General features: G+C 21.9%; 1 protein-coding gene across 6 annotated transcripts in view; it reads right to left on the reverse strand.

Annotated features, from left to right (window-relative positions):
- Nucleotides 1–24,281, reverse strand: part of LOC100578680 — a 372,214-nt gene that overhangs the window by 131,509 nt on the left and 216,424 nt on the right. For all 6 annotated transcript variants that reach the window (XM_026441504.1, XM_026441505.1, XM_026441506.1 and 3 more), the window contains one exon: nt 18,045–21,559. In XM_026441504.1, coding sequence (XP_026297289.1) covers nt 18,045–21,559 — 3,515 coding nt within the window. The remainder of the gene's footprint in view (nt 1–18,044; nt 21,560–24,281) is intronic.

The raw sequence follows: 24,281 nt of genomic DNA on the forward strand, positions 1-24,281 counted from the left end.
TTTTAAAAATCCACTATGAAGTTGATGTTATATATAGTACTTTCAAATATTTATTTTTAAAAATATATTATAGATTATATATATATTTTTAAAAATAAATATTTAATCTTTATATATATAATAATACAATATAATATAATATTATAATATAATATAATATAATATAATATATAGATATAGTAATAATAGATCTTAGCGAATGATTGCACTGTAACCATATGATTTGAATTTCTTTTGTTTTTATCATATCTTTAACGATGAATTGTGTATATATATATATATATATATATATATATATAGTGTATATATTGTGTATATATCTATCAAAAATTATTTATATTAAATTATGTATTATTTAATATTCTTCACGTTTTTCTTCAAGTTTGATTTGATTTTTTCCTATTAATAATAACAATATTCAAAAATAAAGATATATTTATTTTAAATTTTTCATCGTATATAATAATAAATTTTTATAAAATTGAAATTACATTATATTATCATTTGAAAGTAAAGAATGGAAATACAATTCTTCATAAGTATAATAAAAAAAAACAAATCATATATATTAAATAATATATGGTAATATATTTGGATTTCTTTTTATAGAATTAATTTATACAATTTTTCAAACAGGTTTATACTTATAATTTTAATTTATTTTAAATACAATTACAAAAAAGTCTTATGTCAAGAATATTTGATATTCTTCTTAATATATTGTATAATACAATTGTATTTATTTTTTATATTTCATACAGTTCTTTGTATAATATGCATACATTATAAAAAAAAACTCTTAGAAAGAGAGAAAAGAATTATATTTTGGATGCATTTTACTTTATAAATAAACCGTACCTAAATTTACGAAGATCATATCGATTATAGCGAAAAAAGAAATTAGTACTGTTCATAAGAATTGGATCGCGCTCTCTATTCTATAGAACATAAAATATTTCGTTATGATAATATTTCCTATAAATTATTTATAGATATTTTGAGAATTGTGATTATTTTGAATGAGTTCATGATTTTTCTATACTACAAAGTAACGTACCATTACTTGAACTTTCAGTAAGAAATTACATAATCTTTCGTTGCAGCTTTTGCATTTTTTTTCCTCTTTTTGTGTTTTTAAACAAAATAATCATTTGTATAACATTGATAATTCTAAAAGCTACAAACAAGATTTGTTCTATTTTTATTTTATCTTTTCTCGTTATAGATTCGTGATAGATTATAATACACTTAATTTAAAGATTTTTTTTGTAAATTTATTTATTTAGATTATGAACTTTTAAAATTATATTGATTTTACTTGATTGCTATATCTGAATTAATTGCTCAATACAATATTATTTAATATTTTATATATAAGAAATAATGATACAAGAATGATAAAATTTTCTTTAGTTTTGTTATATGTTTTTATATTACTTTTATTTAAAATTTAAAAAAATTTCTTTCTTTTTTCTCGATTTCTTGTTTCAATTTTATATTAAAACAACTTTTTTTTTTAAAGATATTAAAAAATCTGTTTACTAAAAGACTGAGATATGAAAACATAAAAATTCTATCAACATTAATTGATAATACCAAGCAATTTGAAAAAGCGTAAAAAATACTTAAAAGAAATCAGAAATCTCTTTTATTTAAAATTTCAATAATCTTTCGAAATCTTTTAACAAATAAATTGTTTTAAATATATGTTTTATTTTCAATATTTATTCTTCTTTTTGTTATAATAATAATTTTTATTTAATTTTCTCGATTCCAAAATCATATAAAAAAGACATAAATTTAAAAATTTATAATATGATTTAATCAGTAGAAGGATAACAAATCACGTTTCTTCGAATTCAATTCAATTCATTATTGACCGAAACTGAAATAATTTCCCATTATATCGCGATATGAACAGCGAATAAGACCATGAGCTAATAAATCGTAATAATCTTGACGTATGTCAGTATAGACATATAGAAAATGCCATTAGTATGAACGTTCGATAGAAATAGGATATAACTCGTAGCTTGTGGTGCACATGTCTGAGTCTGCATCGCGTGTAGGTCAGCCTGTCAGTGCAATGCTGAGAAGGTGTGGGCTTTGCATACCGGAGATCTCTTTTCGAATAGACTGATCCTTTTAGAATACGAGTTAACGTGCTCACACGCATTGCAGGGTGTGTCTAACTGGTATATTTGTTTCACTCTGCATTGAATCATGATACGTTTATCACAATAAATATAATATTTTTAAATTATTTGTCAAAATTCAAAATTCAAAATTTTTATATCCAAAAAAAAATTGAAAATTTGAAAAAATTAGTAAAACCAAAATTTAAATTTCGAAAATTATAAATTTTCATTCATTTCGAATGAAAATTTGAAATTTGATAAAATCGAAATATTCAAAAATTTAAAACTTCGAAAATCTAAAAATTAAAGTATTTCAAAAATAAAAATTAAATTAATTACTTAAAGTAAAGAATATTTTAATTTTTTTAATTCTTTTTTAAATTCTTCATGATATAATAAATAGCTAATAAATAGGAAAAAAAAATATTTAGTTTTAGTTTAATTTTAGAAAAATATTATTAGAATAGAAAAATCAATTAATTGAAAAAAAGAATAATTAAGTATTACGTAAATGTTATCAAAAATAAGAAATTTCTTGATGATGATTCTTGAAAAACATAGTTTATTTGAACTATTACGATATAATGTGAAAGAAATAAAAATAAAAAAAGAATAAATAAAAATAAAAATAAAAAATAGAATAAAAATAAAAATTAAAAAAATAACGCATAAAAATTAATGACTATCAGTGATAGGCAAAATTTAATAATTAATTACGAATAAAGTTATTTCGATAAATTACTTAAATAATTTTGTTTAAATTATAATAATAATCGCAAATAATTGTAATACTAACCGGAAGATTATAAAGCAGATTAACTAATTAATAGCTAATAAATATTATAATAATAGCAAATAAATGTTATTCAAGCATTTTAATAAATAATTACTTTATTCGAAATTTTTAACTAGTTAGTTTTTCAACGGATTAATGTCCAATTCTGCTATTGTTTTTTGATTTTTAAAATTTAATACATTATTAAATAATTAAATAAATTTTTATTAATTTTAACAATCTGTAAAATATAATACAATATTTCTTTAATAATTTTAATCTATTATTTTTCAAAATCATTATTCACTATATTCATTACAATTTAAACTAATTGAAATATTAATTTAGTTTGTTGATAATTGAAAATCTAATTTTTTCCATTTAATATATATATTTAATTAATTATAGTATATTTTATACATAACATAATATTAAAATTGATTGATAATTTGATTAATAAATTGTTAATTCATAAATATTTCATATGAAAAAAATTCAAACTTGTTCAAAATAATCATTTTACATTAAAACAAACAATATTTTAACGAATAATTTCATTTATACTAATACAGATTATATTGTATATATTATGTATAATATTAATCATACAATAATGAAATTTTCCACTATATCAAATATATCAATACAAGTACGAACAATTCCCAATACAATTCCTAATAAATTAGTTTTATTCTCAATCAATCCACATCTCAAGAAAATTATTCGAATAGTTTCGATAGTTACACATTGATTCACGAAGTCGATCAGCGATGCCTTCTGAATTATCTGTTATGCAATTGGCAAAGTTAATTTCCATCATGTATGCACACATATTTAGAAAATTGTTGCGATCATTTGATAAAGATAATTTTTCATTATGCATCGTGGTACGTGGAATAGTCCACGATGCATTAGACACACCCTGCATATACATGCATGCGTATAGATGCTGGTTGTCTTTTCATAGAATCTGCTTACCGCGGAATGTCTATAGCCGCAGGTCACCACCGTTCAGTGATTTTGCTTATTACATGTTCGTATTCCGTATGCTCAAAAATTGCGTAATATTCAATAAAACTATTGTTTTATATTACTTCAGTAAAATTTTTGTTTTATATTAAATATTTTTAAATATTAAAAAATATTAAAAAAATTGTTTAATATTGATATTAAGATTTTAATATTTTCCGTAAATTTAAACTGATTCTAAAAAAGTAGAGGATCATAGTGATTTTATTTTTTTATTTTAGAATGCTAATTGAATTATTAAATTTAAATTTTTAAATTAAAATAAATTTAAATGATAATTATTTATAATATTTTAAATATTTAATTACAGAAAATAATATAATATTTTTTTCTAAAATTCATATCTTGAAATCTTAATTTTGATAATCTTATAGAGATATGAAAATCACAAATTCTTTTGAAATATTATTATAATATTATAATATTATATATTATTATTTATTTTTTTATATTAATATTATTATAATATTATTATCAATTTCTTAAAAACCAAATATATAACGAAAGTAATACACTTCTATTCATACTTAACTTTATAATGAAACATGTTTTTATACTTTTACATCATGTTACAAATGCTAATTAATCTATCAACAGACTGTTACCTATCGACATATGCAGATATTCGAGAATTATCGACGAACAATTTATGGATGTATTTTCAATTATTAAATCGGATTTTCTTTATGATTAATTATTTTTTTAAAAATTAATATATATCGCGATATCATGCGGATTTTATTAATCTAAAATAGAAATGTTGCAAGATAAACATTCAAAAATATAAATGCCACATAATAAAAATCAGTATCATTCTAAACTTCCTGGGATATTTTCATAAAAATTGAGAAATTATTTTATGTAGATTATGTATTAAATGATCATATTGGTAAAGATAATTAAAATTTTAACTTAATGGTTATTCAATTTTACATGGATGATTATTTCCATGTAGAATAACGGAATATTAATATTTGACAATATATTAATTCCGTTAAATTAAGATAAATATGAAGCATTAATATATTTACGAGACATTATTCGCGCTCGCAATAATAATAATAATGATTTGATGAATATAAGCTAGCTGGCTATTTGTTGAATGTCCTTCGATAGATATCATAACAAGTAGTATATCGTAACAAGTAGTATATTTCTTAAAGATGAGTGAATGAGTGTACGGTTACACGTACAGAGCGCGTGTCTATTAGAGAGCAGGATTTCTTACAGAGTCGCAGGTAATCGTGTCTAACGATCAGAGCACAATGTAGAATTAGAATAAAACTAATATAATTATCCCGCGATCAGATTACGATGTTTACTTCTTAGCAAAGGAAGTTTATGCTCTCAGAAAAATTCTTAGTTCAATTGAAAGGGTCACAGTTTCCCTGAGGGACACGAAAATAACCAATAATATCGTAATTAGTGCCCAGTTCCACCAAATTCCTCGCTTGAATGGTGATCTGTATATCCAAAGATCTCAACAAACAGGAACAGATCGGCATCTCTTTTATAGATTCCTCAAAATAGAATAATATTATTTGTCTTTGAATCAGCCACGTCTGGAATATGTCACTGTTAGGATCGGTTCAGTTGGTCAGAAATATACAATATATGTGTCGATTAAATTCTCAAAGACAGTCTTCTCAGATAACACGATCCTTTATTTAGGCTTAATAGAAATCCACGCGCCAACCCATAAACAAAAAAAGTTTTTTTATATAAAAAATTTCTCCGAATAAGCTGTTTATAAATCTCGTGAGTAATAAGTGTTCGCGAACACTTTTGGTCAATTTTAAATATACATAAAATAAATACAAAAATTGATGTAAAAATTGATATAAATTTTTGTGTTTATTTTCTTTAAGGTTTATCTATTAAACAATTAATAATTTAAATTCATTAATAATTTAAATGAATAGCGAAGTGGAAACAGAAAACAACAGTTATAACATAATCTCTTACTATCTGTATCTCTACTATCTGTCTCTGTAAACTTCAATTTCTTGTAACTTAATAAATAAAGTTTTTGTATTTATTGTATTTTTTTTTCTAGAATTGACTCTTCAAAGTTTCGCAAATATAATTATATTAATATCTTGTATTGCTAAATTTATTATATATTTACTTATACAAAAATAATTCTATAAATTAGATAAATTAATTCAAAAATTGAAATAAAAAAATTATCTTGTTTGTTATTATGTTTGAAAAATTATTTTGTTATATTTTATTTTATTAATGATTTTAATAAGAAAATAAAAAATTAAATAAAATTAGTTTTATTTATTTATATGAAAATTTATATGAATTTATATGAAAATATTATTATATCATTGTTTAATATAAATAATCAATTAACATGTTAATTCTTATATTATTATTATTATTATTGTTATTGTTGTTGTTGTTGTTGTTGTTGTTGTTATTAATTATTATTCAATTATATATAATCAAACAATATACATTTAGTTTTGCATTACATTTTAGTCTTGTCTTTCCGCAGACTGAAAAATAAGAAATATGTTTTGTCTAATTTTTGATCTATTCAGCAACTGAATCAATTTGAAATAAATTTATTAATTTCAACTAATTTTATAATATAAAATAAGAAACATAAAAAGTTAGAAATATAGAAATGTAGAAATAAGAAAATTATTATTTTTAATGCAAAATCGGTTTATACTATATTTAATAAAATAAAAAATATATTTAAAATATAAAAAGAATTTCACTCTTAATTAATAAGTTGTATCATCATGCAATCAAATCATTAATTTTCTCATAAAATGAAATTTAATCTACGATTGAACGATTTTGTTATTTTATTATTATTCTAAAAAAGCGAATTTTCTAATTATTTTCAAATTATTTTTCAATCATTTTTCAGTTATTTTTAATCTCAACTATTGTATTATATATTATATATTATAATGAAGAACAAAAAACCAATAATTAAAAATTATGTATAAATCTTTATTTCTTATTTTAAACTATAATTATTAAAGAAAACAAACATAATATTTTATATAGTTCAAATTAACAATTTTATAGAGTTTTCAATTTTTTTAATTTGTTTATAACAAGGAATATTTATTGACTCGGTTTTACACATTGATATGAGATTTATCAATATGCGGTATGAAAACTTCTGAAATATCCTATACATCAGAATGTTTACATAAGAGGATTGAATATTTTAACACGTATTTGTTGTTATTATTCAAATATTAGATAAAATATAAAAGTGAAAATAAAACAAGTTTTTCGTGATATAATAAGAAAATTTCTCTCATAAATCAAGGATTATCAACACGACAAATTATTTGTTAAATGTTGTACTTTCCATTATTATGTGATTAAAAATTAAATAAAACATTGTAAAGATATGTTATGTCTGGGAAGAAGACTTGAGAAATTAAAATCTATAAATATAAAGTTGTGCGTTATATTCAAATTGGCGAGACAAAATCAACATGTTTTGGATTCTAGCAGAAGAATCGTTACAAATATGATACGTAAAACAAACTTTTAAACATAACAGAAATTTTATTATGTATCGAGTGTATGATAATATTTGGTGTCACTTGATTACACAGAATAGAAAGTATAATGAATTAATATATATATAATTACATTTAAAAATATATATATAATAAATATTTATAAGATACTATGAAAAATATGCCATTTTTTGAAAAAAGTATTGTTTTTCAGTTATTGTATTGCACGTAAGCATACTAGTTAAAAGAATAAAAAATTAGTTAAGCACAAAAAAAATTTCTGTTTTGGAATGGCCGGCAGAATTCCAGATCTCAATTCAATTGAAAATTTATGGGCACTTTTAAAAAGAAGAATATAAGATTCTTATAAATTAACATCATCATCTATCAATGAATTACAGAGAAGAATTGAAGAACATTGAAATAATATTATTGTAATTATTATAGAAAATTAGTTGAAAGTACATCGAATTGCTTTAAGTTAGTTCAAAAGGACATTGGATGAAATATTAAAAATATTTTAAAATAAAAAAAGCCCGTTATTGAAAATATAGTACAAAATCGAGTTAATAAATATTCTTTATTATAAACAAATTTAAAAAAATTGAGAATTCTAAAATTGTTTATGTTAGCTTAAACTATATAAAATATTATTATGATGTTTATTTTTTTTAATAATTATTATTTACGATAAAAAATAAAGATTTATACAAAATAATATTAATATAATAATATTTTATTAATCAATATATTTTTCAGATCAGAATCTATTTTTCGATTCAGTTTTATTATAATAATGAAGAATTTTAAAAATTTCAATTGATTATTTGAAAAATATTAACAAATTTTTCCGTGAATTGAATTCAAAAAGTTCACTGTAATAAAATTTCCTTCTATTTTGATCTATGTATAATTAATGTTATGTATAATTAATGCAACACAATTACAATATTGTTTTCGATACAATACAAAAAAAGTACAATGATGAAAAGATATATTATGTGAAGAAAAACGCAAAATGAAGATAAAAATCTCAAGGCAATCAACGGTGAAACAAGATCATTAATCGCTAGCTATAGAAAATTTCGAAGCAATTCGATTTGTTTCGAAAATTCGACATGTTCTGATTACGGAAACTTCTACAACAATCATTTGGTAACCATTTCTTTATACCTTCCATTTTTTTATACCTTGAGATTATGCAAATGAATTTTTTATCATATTACTATTTTATCTTTTTTATTATTATATATTTGCTCGCTTCTTTTTGATCTCGAATCGCTTAACTCATATATTATATATATATATATATACAACATTAATCTTTTTAATCAAAAAATATATATTAATAAAATATAATTTGCGAAATATTCAACATCGATTTTATTATTTAATCAATGATTTCTTAAAAAAGTATGAATGATTGAACGTTATGTAAATGATATAATTTATAGTGATTATAATTGCTATTCAGCTACATACTAAAAAATAATTGAGAAATGAATGGAAGAAATAAATATATTAAATAATTTTATATATTAAATTTAATATATTAGATTTAAAGAAAAAATGAAAAGATATATATATATATATATATTCTATAATTCTATAATTTTCATGTCGGCGATATAAAATTTATAAATTTATAAATTAATAACTAATTTATAGAAAGTATATATAGCATTTTGAATACAATAATATTTCAATAAAAAAAATGAAAAAATATTTATAAAAATATCATACAAACATAAAAAATATAAATATAATATTATATTTTATAATATAAAAATTTAATTGTGATCTTCGTAGAGTTCTCTATTATTATCTCAAAATCAAACAATGATAATATATATCTTTCAATATTATACAACTTTTACTTAAAACATTTTATTATATTTTTGAGTTGCAAAAAGAGTTGAATACTAATAGACTAAAAACTTAATTAATTAAAATATCGAATAAAATTATTTTAAGTAATAAATTATAAGTAATAAGTAAGTATTTTAAGTAATAAATAATTTTATTTATAAAATGCTCGAATATTTATTTATGATTACTATAATTGACCGTTCTTCATATAATCTATTCAACAATAGAGGTAATTGAGATTCAATGCTTTGAATAAAAAAATATTAAAGTAATTTATTGAAATAATTATATTTTTAATTTCAATGATTAAAATCTTATTTTTATAAAAATAATTTAAATCTTTACTTATAAAAATAATTACATATAGATATTTAAAACAGAATTTTGCATATTTATTTTAATCAAAATCATCATATAAAAAATATATATTTAAAATATATTATATAAAATATATTTTGTTGTGTTAATGAAAATTCTTGTATATTATTTTATTTTATGTGATATTAAGATGATATTAAGATATGTAATGTAATATAATAAAAATTAAAAAATAATGTAATATAATATGATAAAGTTGAATAATTTTATAATTATATACAAAATAAAAGTAATAAAAATTATTTTATATTACATATAACAAAAATAATAAAAAATTAAAGAATTAAAATAAAAAAAATTGTGAAATATAATAATAAATCGATCTTTAAAGAATTAAAATAAAATTTGACATATATATAATAGTTTTGTCTGAGAACATTTTTTTTTTATGAAAGAAAACATGTTTATTGCAAAAATAATTGATTACTTATCATATAAAATAGAAAATAAGTGAAATTATTTTAAATATATATTTAATTATATATAAATATATATTTAATTTTATTTTTATTTATATTGAATATATTTAGTAAATAGTAATGATTTAATAAATTTATTAATGATTAAATAAAATTAATAAAAAAATTAAATTAATTTAGAAAATATAAAATAAATTCAAATAATATTCTATTAATAATAATATTAATAGTTTATAATTATAAAATATGTTATAAATTTTAAATATATATGTTATAAATATATGTTATAAATTTTATTATAAATAAAAGTAATATTTAAACTCATTAGAATTAAAAATTATAAATATAATTTCTTATTGAAAATTAGTTTTTGCAATTTTAATTCATACAATTTTCTCAAAAATTGTTTGTTTATTTTTAAACAATGTTCGTAATAATTTAAATTAATTATAATTAAAAATAAAAAATATATTCGATGATATATATATATAATATACATATATTACATTAATATATATAAATATATATATATAGTTTCTATTTAATTGAGTACATTCGAATATTTCATGAGTTATGAAGAATTAAAGTTATCAAAAAAATTGTTTGATTCAAAAAAAATTATATGATGTAAATTAATAAAAAAATGTTTTTGCAGATCAAATAAAGAGAAAAATTCAATTTTGATTTTTTAAATAAAACTATACAATTTTAAATGTGTTATATTTAATATGTTATATCAAGTATTATGTTTGTCTAAATAATCTAAAAAAAAGCATTAATTTATTTATTTTGAAAAATTGTCGATTTAAAAAATATTTCAATTAAAATTTTTACAAATGAGTACTTTTATTTGTTATTTATTATTAAGTTATTAACTATCAATTTATGATAATTCATCTCATGTATATGTATATGTATATGTGTTAAAGACATGCGAATTTAATAAATTTTCATTTTTAATTAAAAAATAAGATTGTACAAAAAAACAAATTTTTATCCAGAAAACAGATAAAATCCAATAATAAATGGAAAATTATTATATTTATTTTATTATTAATCATTTGATAAATTTTAATTACAAGTACATTTTCAGAAAGAAGATAACTAGATTTTTATAAAGATTTCAATACTACGTTATTATTCTTTATATAAATGAATAATAATAACATTATTATATTTTAAGTTTTCATTATTTCATTATTATATGTATATGTTATAATATAATAATATATAATAATCAAATTAAATCAATTATAAAGTAATTTTTATGTACACGGATATTTTATATAATATTTGTATATTTGTATTATTCGTAATATAATATAAAATATAATCATTTTTATTATATTAATATATTAAATTTATACTTTTATACTAATCATAATAATTTCATTTTTATTTATTGAAATTTCCAATTCATATAAAAATTCACTGTTAAATGAAAATTTTACGAGAGATAATCCATAAAAATATATTTCATTATTTAATTATCATTCGTATGTTCCTTAAATTACTTAAATAGAATTCCTTGAAATTTTATTAAAATGTAAAACGAATTTTTTTAAAAATTGTTAAATATTTTTTCTTTATCATTACATATTTATCGCATAAAATATAATCATAAATAATAATAATTATATAAATAATCATAATTATATATATATCGAACTGGATATCGTGACATTTCGCTGTGTTGCAGACATCTTTAATTATAAATAAAATTATAAACATCAGAACATGTTAATTTTTATTAAATAATAAAATCTCATTTAAATCAAATATTTTATTGTTATAAATACTTTCAGATCATTCAATTAATTTATTTATCAAACATTAAATATGTTATATATATATGTTATATATATATATATATAGAAAGAGAGAGAGAGTGTGTCTTAATATCTACAATTGCTTACAAAAATAATAGAAATATTTATAAAAAATAAATTTAATGATTTACATTTTTATTATTTATAAAAAAAATGATTTTAAACTTGTTTTTTTTTATAGAATATTTATTATAGTTTATAAATATAAGTGTAACTAATTTCATTTAATAAAATAAAATTAATGAAATTATTTTTTATGAAAATACTCAGACATTTAAAAAATTTATAATAAAATAACTAAAATAGTAAATTTTTATAAAAATTATACATTAAAATATTAGTATCTTTATTCTATAACATATTTTAAAATATTAAAAATTATTTTTAGTAAAAAATATTTTTATTAAAAGTTACTTTATATTTTATTTCTTTTTTAGATGATTTAGATTTTTTAGATTTTTTTTTTTTATTTTTTTCATATATATTATTTTTTATTCATTTGATTCAATTGTTTGCATGAAAATATTTATCCAATTGTAATATTTATTAATTTAATTTGAAAATTTAAATTTACAACAAACAATGATATGCAAAGATAATTTCTTTAATTTTTCTTCTAAAACAAAAGTTTTAGAAAATTTTTATTAATATCATATATAAAAGAAATCAACGCTATTAAATCAATGTTCATATATCTTTATTTGGAAAATATATATATATATATATATATGATGTAAAGAAAAGTTATCAATATTCTAGCTGAATTACAAGCAGAAATCTTGTTAATATTATTAATAGAAGTACAAAGATAAGAAAATTATACATAAAATTATTTGGTAGAATTAGTGTTAAAAAATCATTAATTAATATGAACAATAAAATAGCTCGATTAATGTTTCCAAAAAAAAAAAAAAAAATAATGATATTTTTTGTGGATGAACCTAAATTCAATCTTTTTGGAAACGATTATGTACGACAGATATTATATATGACATCCAGTTGATACAAAAAACAATATCAAATATCTAATATCAACCATAGAGAAAGCATTATAGTTTGGGGAACTTTTTCCATTTTCTACAAAGTTGGTAAAAAAATTAAAGATATCATGAACAATATTATATATAAGGAGATTTTAGAAACTAAAACATTATTATATACTATAAAGAAAAATGCCACAAAATTGATACTTTCAATTTTTTTCAATTTAATAAGACAACGATTTTAAACATTATTTGAAAATTATAAAAAGATAGTTGTCTCCAAATGAAATACAAGTTTTAGATTAATCTTTTCAATCTGCAGATTTAAATCCAATAAAACATTTTTGACAAAAGATAAATATCAAATGAAAGATCATAGAAATTCTAATAATACAGAATATTTTCCAAATTTAATAGAAGAATGGAATAAAATACACGATTATATTGCATGCCAAAGTTCCTGATCAGATAATGTTTTTAATTTTTTTCCAAAATAAAAGCCGTAAAAATTTTTTATATTATATAATATTATATATAAAAACATATTTCGTAAAAGGATACTGATGAAATAAATTATACTATTGTTCATAGATGTTTATTTGAAAAATATGTAGTATTTCCCGAGTTATTTAAAAAATAAGTAATGTTTATTTTTTATTGTGTATATATATATATATATATATATATAGGACATATATAGGGTACCTAATCTAACTTATAAAAAAATCGATTCTATATTAACAAACATAACAAATTTTCCAAATTGTTAAAAACAAATTAAACATAAAAATTAATATATAAAAATATTAATTTATTTACTAACAATAAATTTGCGATTAAATGAAGTAAGATTTAATTTCTGCCATTCCACAATCTCATTTTATCTGTTTCATTTCACTTGATATAAACATAAATTGCTTATTATTTAATAAAATATTATTTAAGTTTTAGTAACATCTCTTATACCAAGAAATCAAACTTCATTTTATATATTAATTTTTGTATTTGTTTTGGTTTCCAAAATCACTCTTCTAAAAATATTTCAAAAAATTTAAGAGATTTAAAATTCTGTGTATATACTTGAAGCTTATAAAATTTTTAATAATTTTATATATATTATAAATACCAAATAATTAAAAAAATAAATAAATTATGAATTAAATTTGCTATTATAAATATATATTAATATATTATATATATAAAATATTATAATATAGTTATAAATGATTTTTATAATCAATTATTTTTGATAATTGAACAGTATAAATATTATATAATATTAGATTATATATGCACATAATAAGATTTAATCGAATATTTCATTTTAAATAATAAACAGTATAGTATAATAATTATGCTGTATCATAGAGAATATCATATATCATATCAAATATTTCACTATTTCAAAATCAAATAATGTATGATTAAGCCACCTATACGTTATATTTCTTAAGTGATTTCATAATGCGATATAATTAAGAACAAATTAAAACTTTTAAAGTATTATGTTCAAGTGCTTGGATATCAATAAATAAGATATAATATTGAATAATCATTATATTTCAGGATGTTATTTTGAATATTTCAAATTCATATAAATGACATAATTGAAAATATATTAAACAAATCATTGAATAGATTATTTATTACTATTTAAATTAAAAATTAATTCATTAATAATTAATGATTTAAGATATTTTTTCATAATTGAAAAAAATTTATAATTATTTTAGTTAAAAAATAAAATTGAATAAAAAAAATTATTATATTATATTATATCAATTATATTATATCAATTTATATTAATATCAATTTATAAAATTTTCAATTATTAATAAAAATATTCATATTATATATTAAAAAATGATTAATACAAAAAATATAAAATTTGAAAATAGAAAATTCAAATTCTTTTAAAATTTTATAACTTTTTATTTTTGAATTAAAAATATCAATAATAAATATATTAATAAATAGAAAATCGATAAACATTTCATTTGAACTTTATATCTAATATATTTAAACGAATATATTTATTTAAATTATTTAATTCATATTGTATATTTTGTTTCAAATTTTCATATCTAAGAAAAAAATCTATTGGGTTGGCAACTAAGTAATTGCGGATTTTTTTTAGAAAATCAAAGACAATTTTTTCATGGAACTAAATAACTTTATTCTGTAATATGTTGCCCATTTTGATCAATGACCTTTTGCCATCTTTTACGCAGCATCATAATCTCACGTTCATAAAACTTCTGGTTTTTATTAGCAAAAAACTGAATCAGGTACGATTTGATATCATCATCATTATTGAAATTTTTACCATTCAAGGAGTTTTGTAAAGATCGAAACAAAAAGTAATCAGATGGTGCAAGGTCAGGACTATATGGTGGATGTGGCAAAACATCCCAACCAAGCTCCAATAATTTTTGCCGAGTGACCAAAGATATGTGTGGCCTTGCATTGTCATGATGAAATACAACACCTTTTCGATTTGTCGGGCTGCTTTTCTTCAACTGCATTGTTTAATTTCGTTAGTTGTTCAATGTAGACAACAAAATTGATCGTTCGGTTGGATGGTAAGAGTTCAAAATAGACAATTCCTTTGTAATCCCACCAAACTGATAACAAAACCTTCTTTTGATGAATACCAGCTTTTGATGTTGTTTGAGCTGGTTCACGTGGCCTGCTCCACGATCTTTTCCACTTGATATTGTTGTAAACAACCCATTTTTCATTGCCAGTTATCAGTCGTTTTAAAAATGGATCATTTTCATTATGTTTCTTTAGCAAATCGCAGCTGTTAATGCGTTGTGTTAAATGCTTTTCTTTCAGTTCATGAGGAACCCATATATCGAGTTTTTGAATATAGTCAAGTTTTAAGTGATTTTCAATGCATGTATGATACATAAAGCTTCTCTGCAATCTCACGAGTTGTACTGTGACGATCCGAATCGATTATTGCTTTGATTAGATCGTCATCAACTTCAACTGTACGAACAGAGCCTTTTTCGTCTTTGAGTGAAAAATCACCAGAACAAAATTTGTCAAACCAATTTTGACACTGCCGTTCTTTTAAGGCTTCGTCGCCATAAACAGCACATAACTTTTTATGAGCTTGCGATGCGTTTTTCCCTTTGCGAAAATAAAAAAGCAAAATATGACGATAATGTTCCTTTTGATTTTCCATTTCAACGAATGCCAAACGAAAACTACGCAACCGATCAAAAAACTTTTTTTACTGATTGACAGCTGAATTGTCAACTATCAAATAACAAAATGTGTTTTACATTTGGACTACGCCAGCAAACATAAAAATTCAACTGAAGCCATCTATAAGTGAAATCCGCAATTACTTAGTTGCCAACCCAATATTTTGATAATATATATTATTTTTTTATTATTTAATATTTTGATTGAATTTTCAATTTATATATACAATATATAACTTTATATTATATTGTTACAGAATTGTTAATTTTATAAACAAATCATAACTTAAATTCCATTGTTGTTATTATATCTTTATTATGCTTATGAAAATATTAATTTAAAAAAAATATTATTAATAATTAATATTAAAATCCTTACGTAGCAATTTTCAGCATTTTTCTTCGTTTTTCTAATTTTTATATTTCAGCATTTATAAATGTTTTTGTTCTAGTATATCCAATATGTAACTAAAAATAGTTAATAAAACTGAATTCAAATGATCACATACGAACAAATTCTTGGAATAATATTAATCTTAATAATATTAATTTTAATCTAATATTAATCTTTATAAAATAAAACTTCTTCTCAATAAATATATTATTTACAATATATATATCTTTTTTGATTTCATGCTATAAATCTATGATTAGTCATGAAATCAAACTAGTATACAGCATTGATATATTAAAAATAATCAATATGTACGTGTTCTAAATCCATACTAAATATATAATGTTGTCCTCCTTATAAATATTCATGAAGGCATATAACATTTGAACATTTTATAAGTACTTTAACAAATATCTATATTTAAATAAAACAAAATTTGCATAAAATATATTCAAACTTCGTTATAAGAACATTATTAATAAAGATTACAATAAATTACAATAAATTATACTAGAATTAATATTACAATAAATCGATTGCGAAGTAAAAAAATTTTAAGTTAACATATAGAAAAGATGACATAATAATATAATGTTTTAGTACTTTAGGATTCAGATTTGTTATATTATATTTATTTATTATTAATATCAATTATATATTAATTATTATTAATATAACCATTTAAAAAAATTTGTTTATAATTTTTTTTATTAATCTATTTCTTTTTTTATCTATGTTGTTTTTAAAAATATTCTATCAGCGGATACTATGTTAATATGATATTCAAATTATTTCTTTATTTTGATTTATAAGATATGTAAGATTTATATGATATATAAAATGTTTGATAGTATTTTCGAATTAAAATTAAAAGTATGATTTGATACTTATATATATATATATATATATATATATATATATATATATATAATATATATATATATTCTGTCTGTATATGTTAAATATATTTGAATTATACATAATTTGAATTATATATTTGAAATTATAATATCTTTATCGAAAAAAACTTGAACAAATTATTTTTATTCGTATTATATTTTTTTCTTTTATATTCTAAAATATTTGTATTTATTTCTCACTATTATAAATATTTGTATTTATAACTCTGTTGTTATTGAGAATATTAATAATTGAATCTTATGAATTGATTTAATTTTAAAAATAAATTAAAGAAATTGATATTCTAATATATATTATATTTTCACATATATATTCATATATGCATAAAGGAAACTTAAGCCTTGTAAATAATAACTATTAATACGATATTTTCCTATACATGTATAATGAGATGTGACGTAAATGCTCAAGAGCAATACGAGATTCCAATTATTAAATTCTGATTTCTAAAGATGTCACATAAATACAACAAGAAATCTAAAATTTTATTTTGAAATTAAAATATTTTTAATGATTTCTCATTACGATAATTTTATAAAGATTTAAATCTCAATTGTGATAAAAATATTAAAATTTAAAAAATTTTCCTACCTGATTGATGTCACTGCCCAAGTCTCGCGTACTTTTCGCGCTTCTCAATTGACCACCTCGATATTCTTTATATCTGATCATCACTTCGTCGTCTGTAAGAGCTCCACTGCTGCTGCTTTTTGCATTTTTCTTGTTTTTCTCTTCCTTTGTTTTTTTTTCCTTTTTACTAAACAATTGCTTTACTTTGCTCATCGTACCGCTCTTCTTTGCCTTTTTCTCGTATTTCTTATCTGTACCTGACGGTGGTTTTGTGGTGGTCGGCGATGATTTTAACATATCGTTCGAATATTTATCGTATTTTCGCTGCTCGGAGGGTGTTAAATTTATGTTACGATCAGTATGCCGTTTCTCATGTTTGATAAATTGCCTCGTAACAAAATCTTCGTCTTCCGATTCAATTTGTTCCCTTCGATCAACTTCTTGCGAGTCACGCCTGTAATCATTTTCGATTCCGGAATCGGCCAAACGATCCTTCCGATCAGAGTCATTGAGCCGAGTCTCGCGATGTCTGCGTTCAGTATGCGTTCTGATATCTTGCTTGATGTGTTTCGACTTGCCATTGTCGTGATAAGTTCTCGGAGATCGTGTTGGACTTTCATCGAATGGTTCTAATCGTCCAATACTCACGCGTAGATTTTCTCTGGCGTCCGAATCATCGAAATAATCTAATTGATTGCGGGATCTCTGCTTTTTTGAATCTTCATTAAATTTTCGATGTTCTTTTCTCAATGTTCGTGAGGTTTCGTCGTATCGAGTTTCACAATGAATCGAATCTCTGGCTGTAGTATCAGAATCGTATCTGCTTGAATTGTAACCTCCACGATCGGTTCGTATCCTCGATGGAGAACTATCGTAATCATCATGAATCGGGTGCTTACTGTTCATATATCGTTGAGTGGTGCGCGTTTCTTTGTAGTATTTTGATTCTAGTTGGCTACTTGTCATCTGAGATATATCAGTATCGTAATCGTCGTTCGGCCCCTCGCGTAAGCTATCCAAATGTCTTTTCGTAAACGGTGACTGTTCCCTCCGCCCGTTTATAATGGGACTATCTAAAAGAGGTCGACGCACATCTCTAGTGTTTATGTAATCTGCGTGGCTGCTTAAGTTCTCGTGCGACCTAGTCGTATATTCACTTTTTAGAGCTTTGATTCGCGAATTTTCACCTACTTCATCCAAACGTTGCGTGGATTTGCTCATACCACGGATTGATTCAAAATTCTTCTTCTTAGGGAAGTATTCGTCTCTCGGTCGAATATCTCTATCCAAAAAATCATCACTTTTGGAGAATTTTCTTTCCGTCATGGTGAATTTCTTTGCGATTATAGGTGAAGAAAGAAAATTGTTTTCCTTGGATTCAGTTCGAAAGTGATGAGTAACGGTGTTTTCTTCGGGTCGCAAATCAGATGACTTATAAGAACTAATTAAGTTTCTAGGTGATTGATACCGATCTTCTGGACTGATTCTATTCCTGTCACTAAGAAATGGTTTGAAATCGTCCGCATAACCTTCGTGCATTCGCGTCTCAACAATATATCTGTCTCCATATTTGTCCGTTCTCGTTTCGATTGTATATCCATCTCGCGGTTTGGTATCGATGTATCCATCCGATGGAATTTTATTAGTAATCTTTTTTTCATATCCGTACACTTTACCATTGTCTTCGTGGATCTCCTTTTCAAAAATATACTTCTCTCCATTGCTGTTGGTGCGTGTTTCCGTGATGTATGTATCCATGTAACGTTTAGGCGAGGCAACGCGATTAGGAATAATTGGAGATGGAACGATTGGTTTGTCGATAATCTCGTGCTCAGATTTCTTCGGTGTATTCATACTGTTCTTCGCGGCGAAAATTTCATCTGCGAGCAGCCTCGACTTGATTCTAGATTCAAGAAGATCACGTCTCGCGCTTAATTCGGATGTCTTATTCGATATTCCGCTTGGAATTTGTCTAGAATTTGAAAATTCGTTATTATCTCGTTGTCTAGCATCTGTACCATCGGCTCTACCACGATCGAAAGTATCTACGAATACTGTGGATGTATACTTTTCAGGTTTATCATATAGACGTCTGTCAATATCGTTTAATTTATGATGTCGTTTCGTATCTACGTCTCTACTCGCGTAATCTTCTGTTTCAACATAACGATTGGTGAAATGGATATCATCGTTCTTTCTATCCTCTTCGAATCTAGATTTGAACATATTGATTTCATTATTGTGTCGTAATTCATTGTTATAAGAGAAATCCATTCTATGATATTCCTTCTCCGCTGGACTATTTTCTCGCGACGAATCTTTTCTTTCAAGGCCAAGCCCCTCGTCGCTATCCGAATGACTTCTTTGCGCTTTTTTCTTCTCGGTCTGCACTTGAGCGTAAATCACAGTTTGCGGGGATGGCATACCACAACATTCATTCGGTCTAGTGTAAGAGAATGGTCGATTGTTGTTATGACTGAATCCTGGACCAGATGAGACCATTGTTTTGGTCAATTGCGGTGGTGGTGACTGATCGCTGGATAATTGATGAATCATCTTATGTATCGTTGATTCTTCAATAGATCGTTGTTGGAGATCGTATCGGCTAGTGTGCAGCATGCTATTCGTATCGATTTTATCTACTTCGTCGAATCCAGTATTTTTTATGATTGGTAAAGGAATCGAGCCTGTTGTCTTTTCTTCTTTCTTCTGTTCTCTCTTCTCCTCTTTATTTTTCTTATCGTCTACCTCCAGTTGAATAGGTATATGTTTTACGATTCCCTTGTTTTCTCTTCTCGACGATATTAGTGGTTTTCCGATGTTCACGTCCTTCTCTTCGATCTTTTCTTTCTTTTCTTTCACCGTTTCTGTATGTTCCGTCACCTTTTCGCCATCGATGATTTCCTCTTTTTTCCACTTCTTTGGTTCCGGCCTATTTTCACCGTTTTCGATCTTCAAACCGAAATGAAAAGGTTGTTGATCAATGTGAGGCGACGCTTCGATAATAGGGGATAATTGCTTCTTCACTCGATTACTCTCCAAATGCGATCCTTCACTTTCGCTACCGCTCCTTTTGCGATGGGACCGTAACAAATTAGCCGCGTCACTGATGCTACGACTAACCAGCTTATGCTTCCTTTCTAACTTTGGAGAAAAGAATTTGGCCAATGGACTTTTTAACTTTTTTATGTTTGCATCGCTGATACTTCTTTCTAATGCTTTTTTCTTTATTTTCGGTGTGTCGATAAGATCTGTGTTGTTCGTGACTATTTCTTCACTTTTTCGTCTTACATCAAGCGGTAGTTCTGGCCTTTTTTTGTTACGACGCACTGGCAAAGTGCTGAAACGACCTGGCAATCGTCTGTTGTCATGAGCAACGCAATGAAGGCTGCCCGCTTGTTGAAGTACTAGCGCCGCCTCCTGAGCTAGATCCTCTTTGCTCTTCAAAGCTATGCTCTCCTTATGGATCGGAGTGGCAATCAACCTGCCTTCGCCATCTCCTATCAGAGCCGCGGTCACGCGGGATGCTTCACGTCCTGAAACAATTTAATTAATAAGTAGTTTATAGTTTAACCGAAGGTTTATAATAAATATAAATTAATATGGGAAAATAAATAAAGTTTTAAAATCATAAGTATAGTATATATCATAAGTATCATGAACTTTGTTATGATTCTGTAGAGTTCTATAGAAAAAATACATATTTATATTTTCCTCAATTATTATTTCTCTTTTTATGCGTTCTATTAGTTCTAGTAGTTAATAATAATAAGTAGTTTGTAGTTTAACCGAAGGTTTGTAATAAATATAAATTAATATGGGAAAATAAATAAAGTTTTAAAATCATAAGTATAGTATATATCATAAGTATCATGAATTTTGTTATGATTCTGTAGAGTTCTATAGAAAAAATACATATTTATATTTTCCTCAATTATTATTTCTCTTTTTATGCATTCCATTAGTTCTTCATTCATTTATAAGATTTTATTATTAATTTAGAATTTTAAAAAATTTTATAAAATTAAATAAAAAAATAAAATTATTAAATATAATTAATTAATTTTTTAATTAATTTAATAATTTTACAATTAGTAATTTAATAATAGTTGGTAACTTAACAATAGTTGGTAATTTAATAATATTTTATATAATATTATTATTTTATATAATTATATATTAACTTTATTTAATTAATATCTGATCAGTATGAAAAAAGAAATCTAGCATTTAAAAATTGTTATTAAATATTAAATAATTTTTTAGGTAAATTTCTTAATATATTGAAAAAATGTAATTTGTAATAAAAATAAAAATTCGAAGATTATCTTCAATCAAATATTATATTTATAGTATATTTATAATATAATATTACATTTATATATGTAAAATAATTAGATAATACTAGAATTAGATATTATGATATGTATATTATATATCTAAAATAATTGAATAAAATTCAAATAACAAAATAAAATTTTCTAATCACATCCCGTTAAATCACTAAAATAAAATTTTCGTGATTCTTATTAGTTTAATTTTCTTAGCATTATGCGAATTATTAAAAGAAATGTAGATTATTAAAAGTGAGAAACAATAACTTAAACTGAAAAACTAATATATTCTTTTATAATTCCTTTTAATAATCTAATAATCTAATAATTTTCGTATTAACTTACAGATAATCATTCAAATATTTATTGTCATTTTTATAAAAATGCGTCAATAATTTCCAAATCCATATAATCCTAATTGCATTATGATTATGGTTTCACTAATAATCAAACGAACATTATATTATGTTTATTCTAATATAATCAATTTATTAATAATGAAATTTAAACAACAATTACATTTCAAAAACAATTATTATGATTGGTTTTTCATTAATATTTATGTAATTAACATTTATTCTTATCTATTTAAACAAATTTTACTTTTGAACAATAAGTTCAAAAATTTAGAATAATGAAATAAACATATTTATATAAATAATTTATATAATTTTTTTCAATTTTTATTAAGTTTTTTCAAAATATTATTTAATTTAAAAATTTAAAATCATGAAAAAATTAAATAAAATAGATTCCAAAGTATTATAATATTACTGTAATATTTTTATAAAAGATTAAAATTTAGCAAACCTAACAATATATTATATTTACTATAATTTTAAAATTATTAGAATACAAAAAAAATTTGGAATTACATTTCTCCACGAGTTTTGCGAATAATCCAAATCTAACATTTATGTAAAAAAGTCCGTTCAAATATAGTTAGATTAGAAAAAAAAATAAAAAAAAAAAACATTATTTAGGAATTATTATAAATGTCATCATAATGATAATTTAAATATGATGATTGATTTTTTTTTGTGTTTTCTTTCTTTTTATTTCATTTTTGTTTTTAATAAATAAGATTAATCTTGTAGAAATTAGAATCGTAACTTAACAAAAGAACTTTAGGTCGTATAATTTTAATTGGATGACAATGACTGATTAAAAACAACATTCATTAATAACCAGAAAAAGTGGATTTTATTGAGAATAATGGATTATTATACAAATAGATTTATTATTAGATTTATAAATTAATGATTTATATTAAGTAGATTGGGCTGATCATTAATAATTATTAAATTTATTTAAGTGCTATTTATATATTATTAAAATATTATAAAATATTATTAAATATTGAACATAAACTCTTAAATAATTATAAATTCTTATAATAATTCATTATTCGACAAAATATGTATTTCCTTTTTACTTTTTGTTTATAAACCGATCATTAAATCGAAACAAATATTGTACTACAACAAAAATCGCCATTCTTTAATATGCAAAATAGAACATTTGAAACAGGTGAATTAAATAACATGCTTGCTTTTAATAATTTTGTTTTTTAAAAATGTAATTTTTAAAAAATAATAGATTTTTATTTATTATGATGATTATGATAATTTAAGAAAAATATATGACCTATATGAAAATTATTCAAAGTTACTTTAAATCAATTAAAATAAAAATTTTTTTAAAATATTCTTTGAATACATTTGTATTTTTTTTTTTTTGTTATTGGTATATTATTTTTCTAATCGCTAATACAAAAGTTACAAAAAATTACAAAACTTTTAAACTTACACGAAAAATAAACATAACAAATTTTAATATTCGATCGCTGGATTGAAAAATAATAAAAATTCTCCAGATTTGACATTCCTTATTTCTAAATAATTAGTATAAGAATATATAAAAA

Source organism: Apis mellifera, linkage group LG6 (genome assembly GCF_003254395.2).
Source record: "Apis mellifera strain DH4 linkage group LG6, Amel_HAv3.1, whole genome shotgun sequence".
Lineage (NCBI taxonomy): Eukaryota > Metazoa > Arthropoda > Insecta > Hymenoptera > Apidae > Apis > Apis mellifera.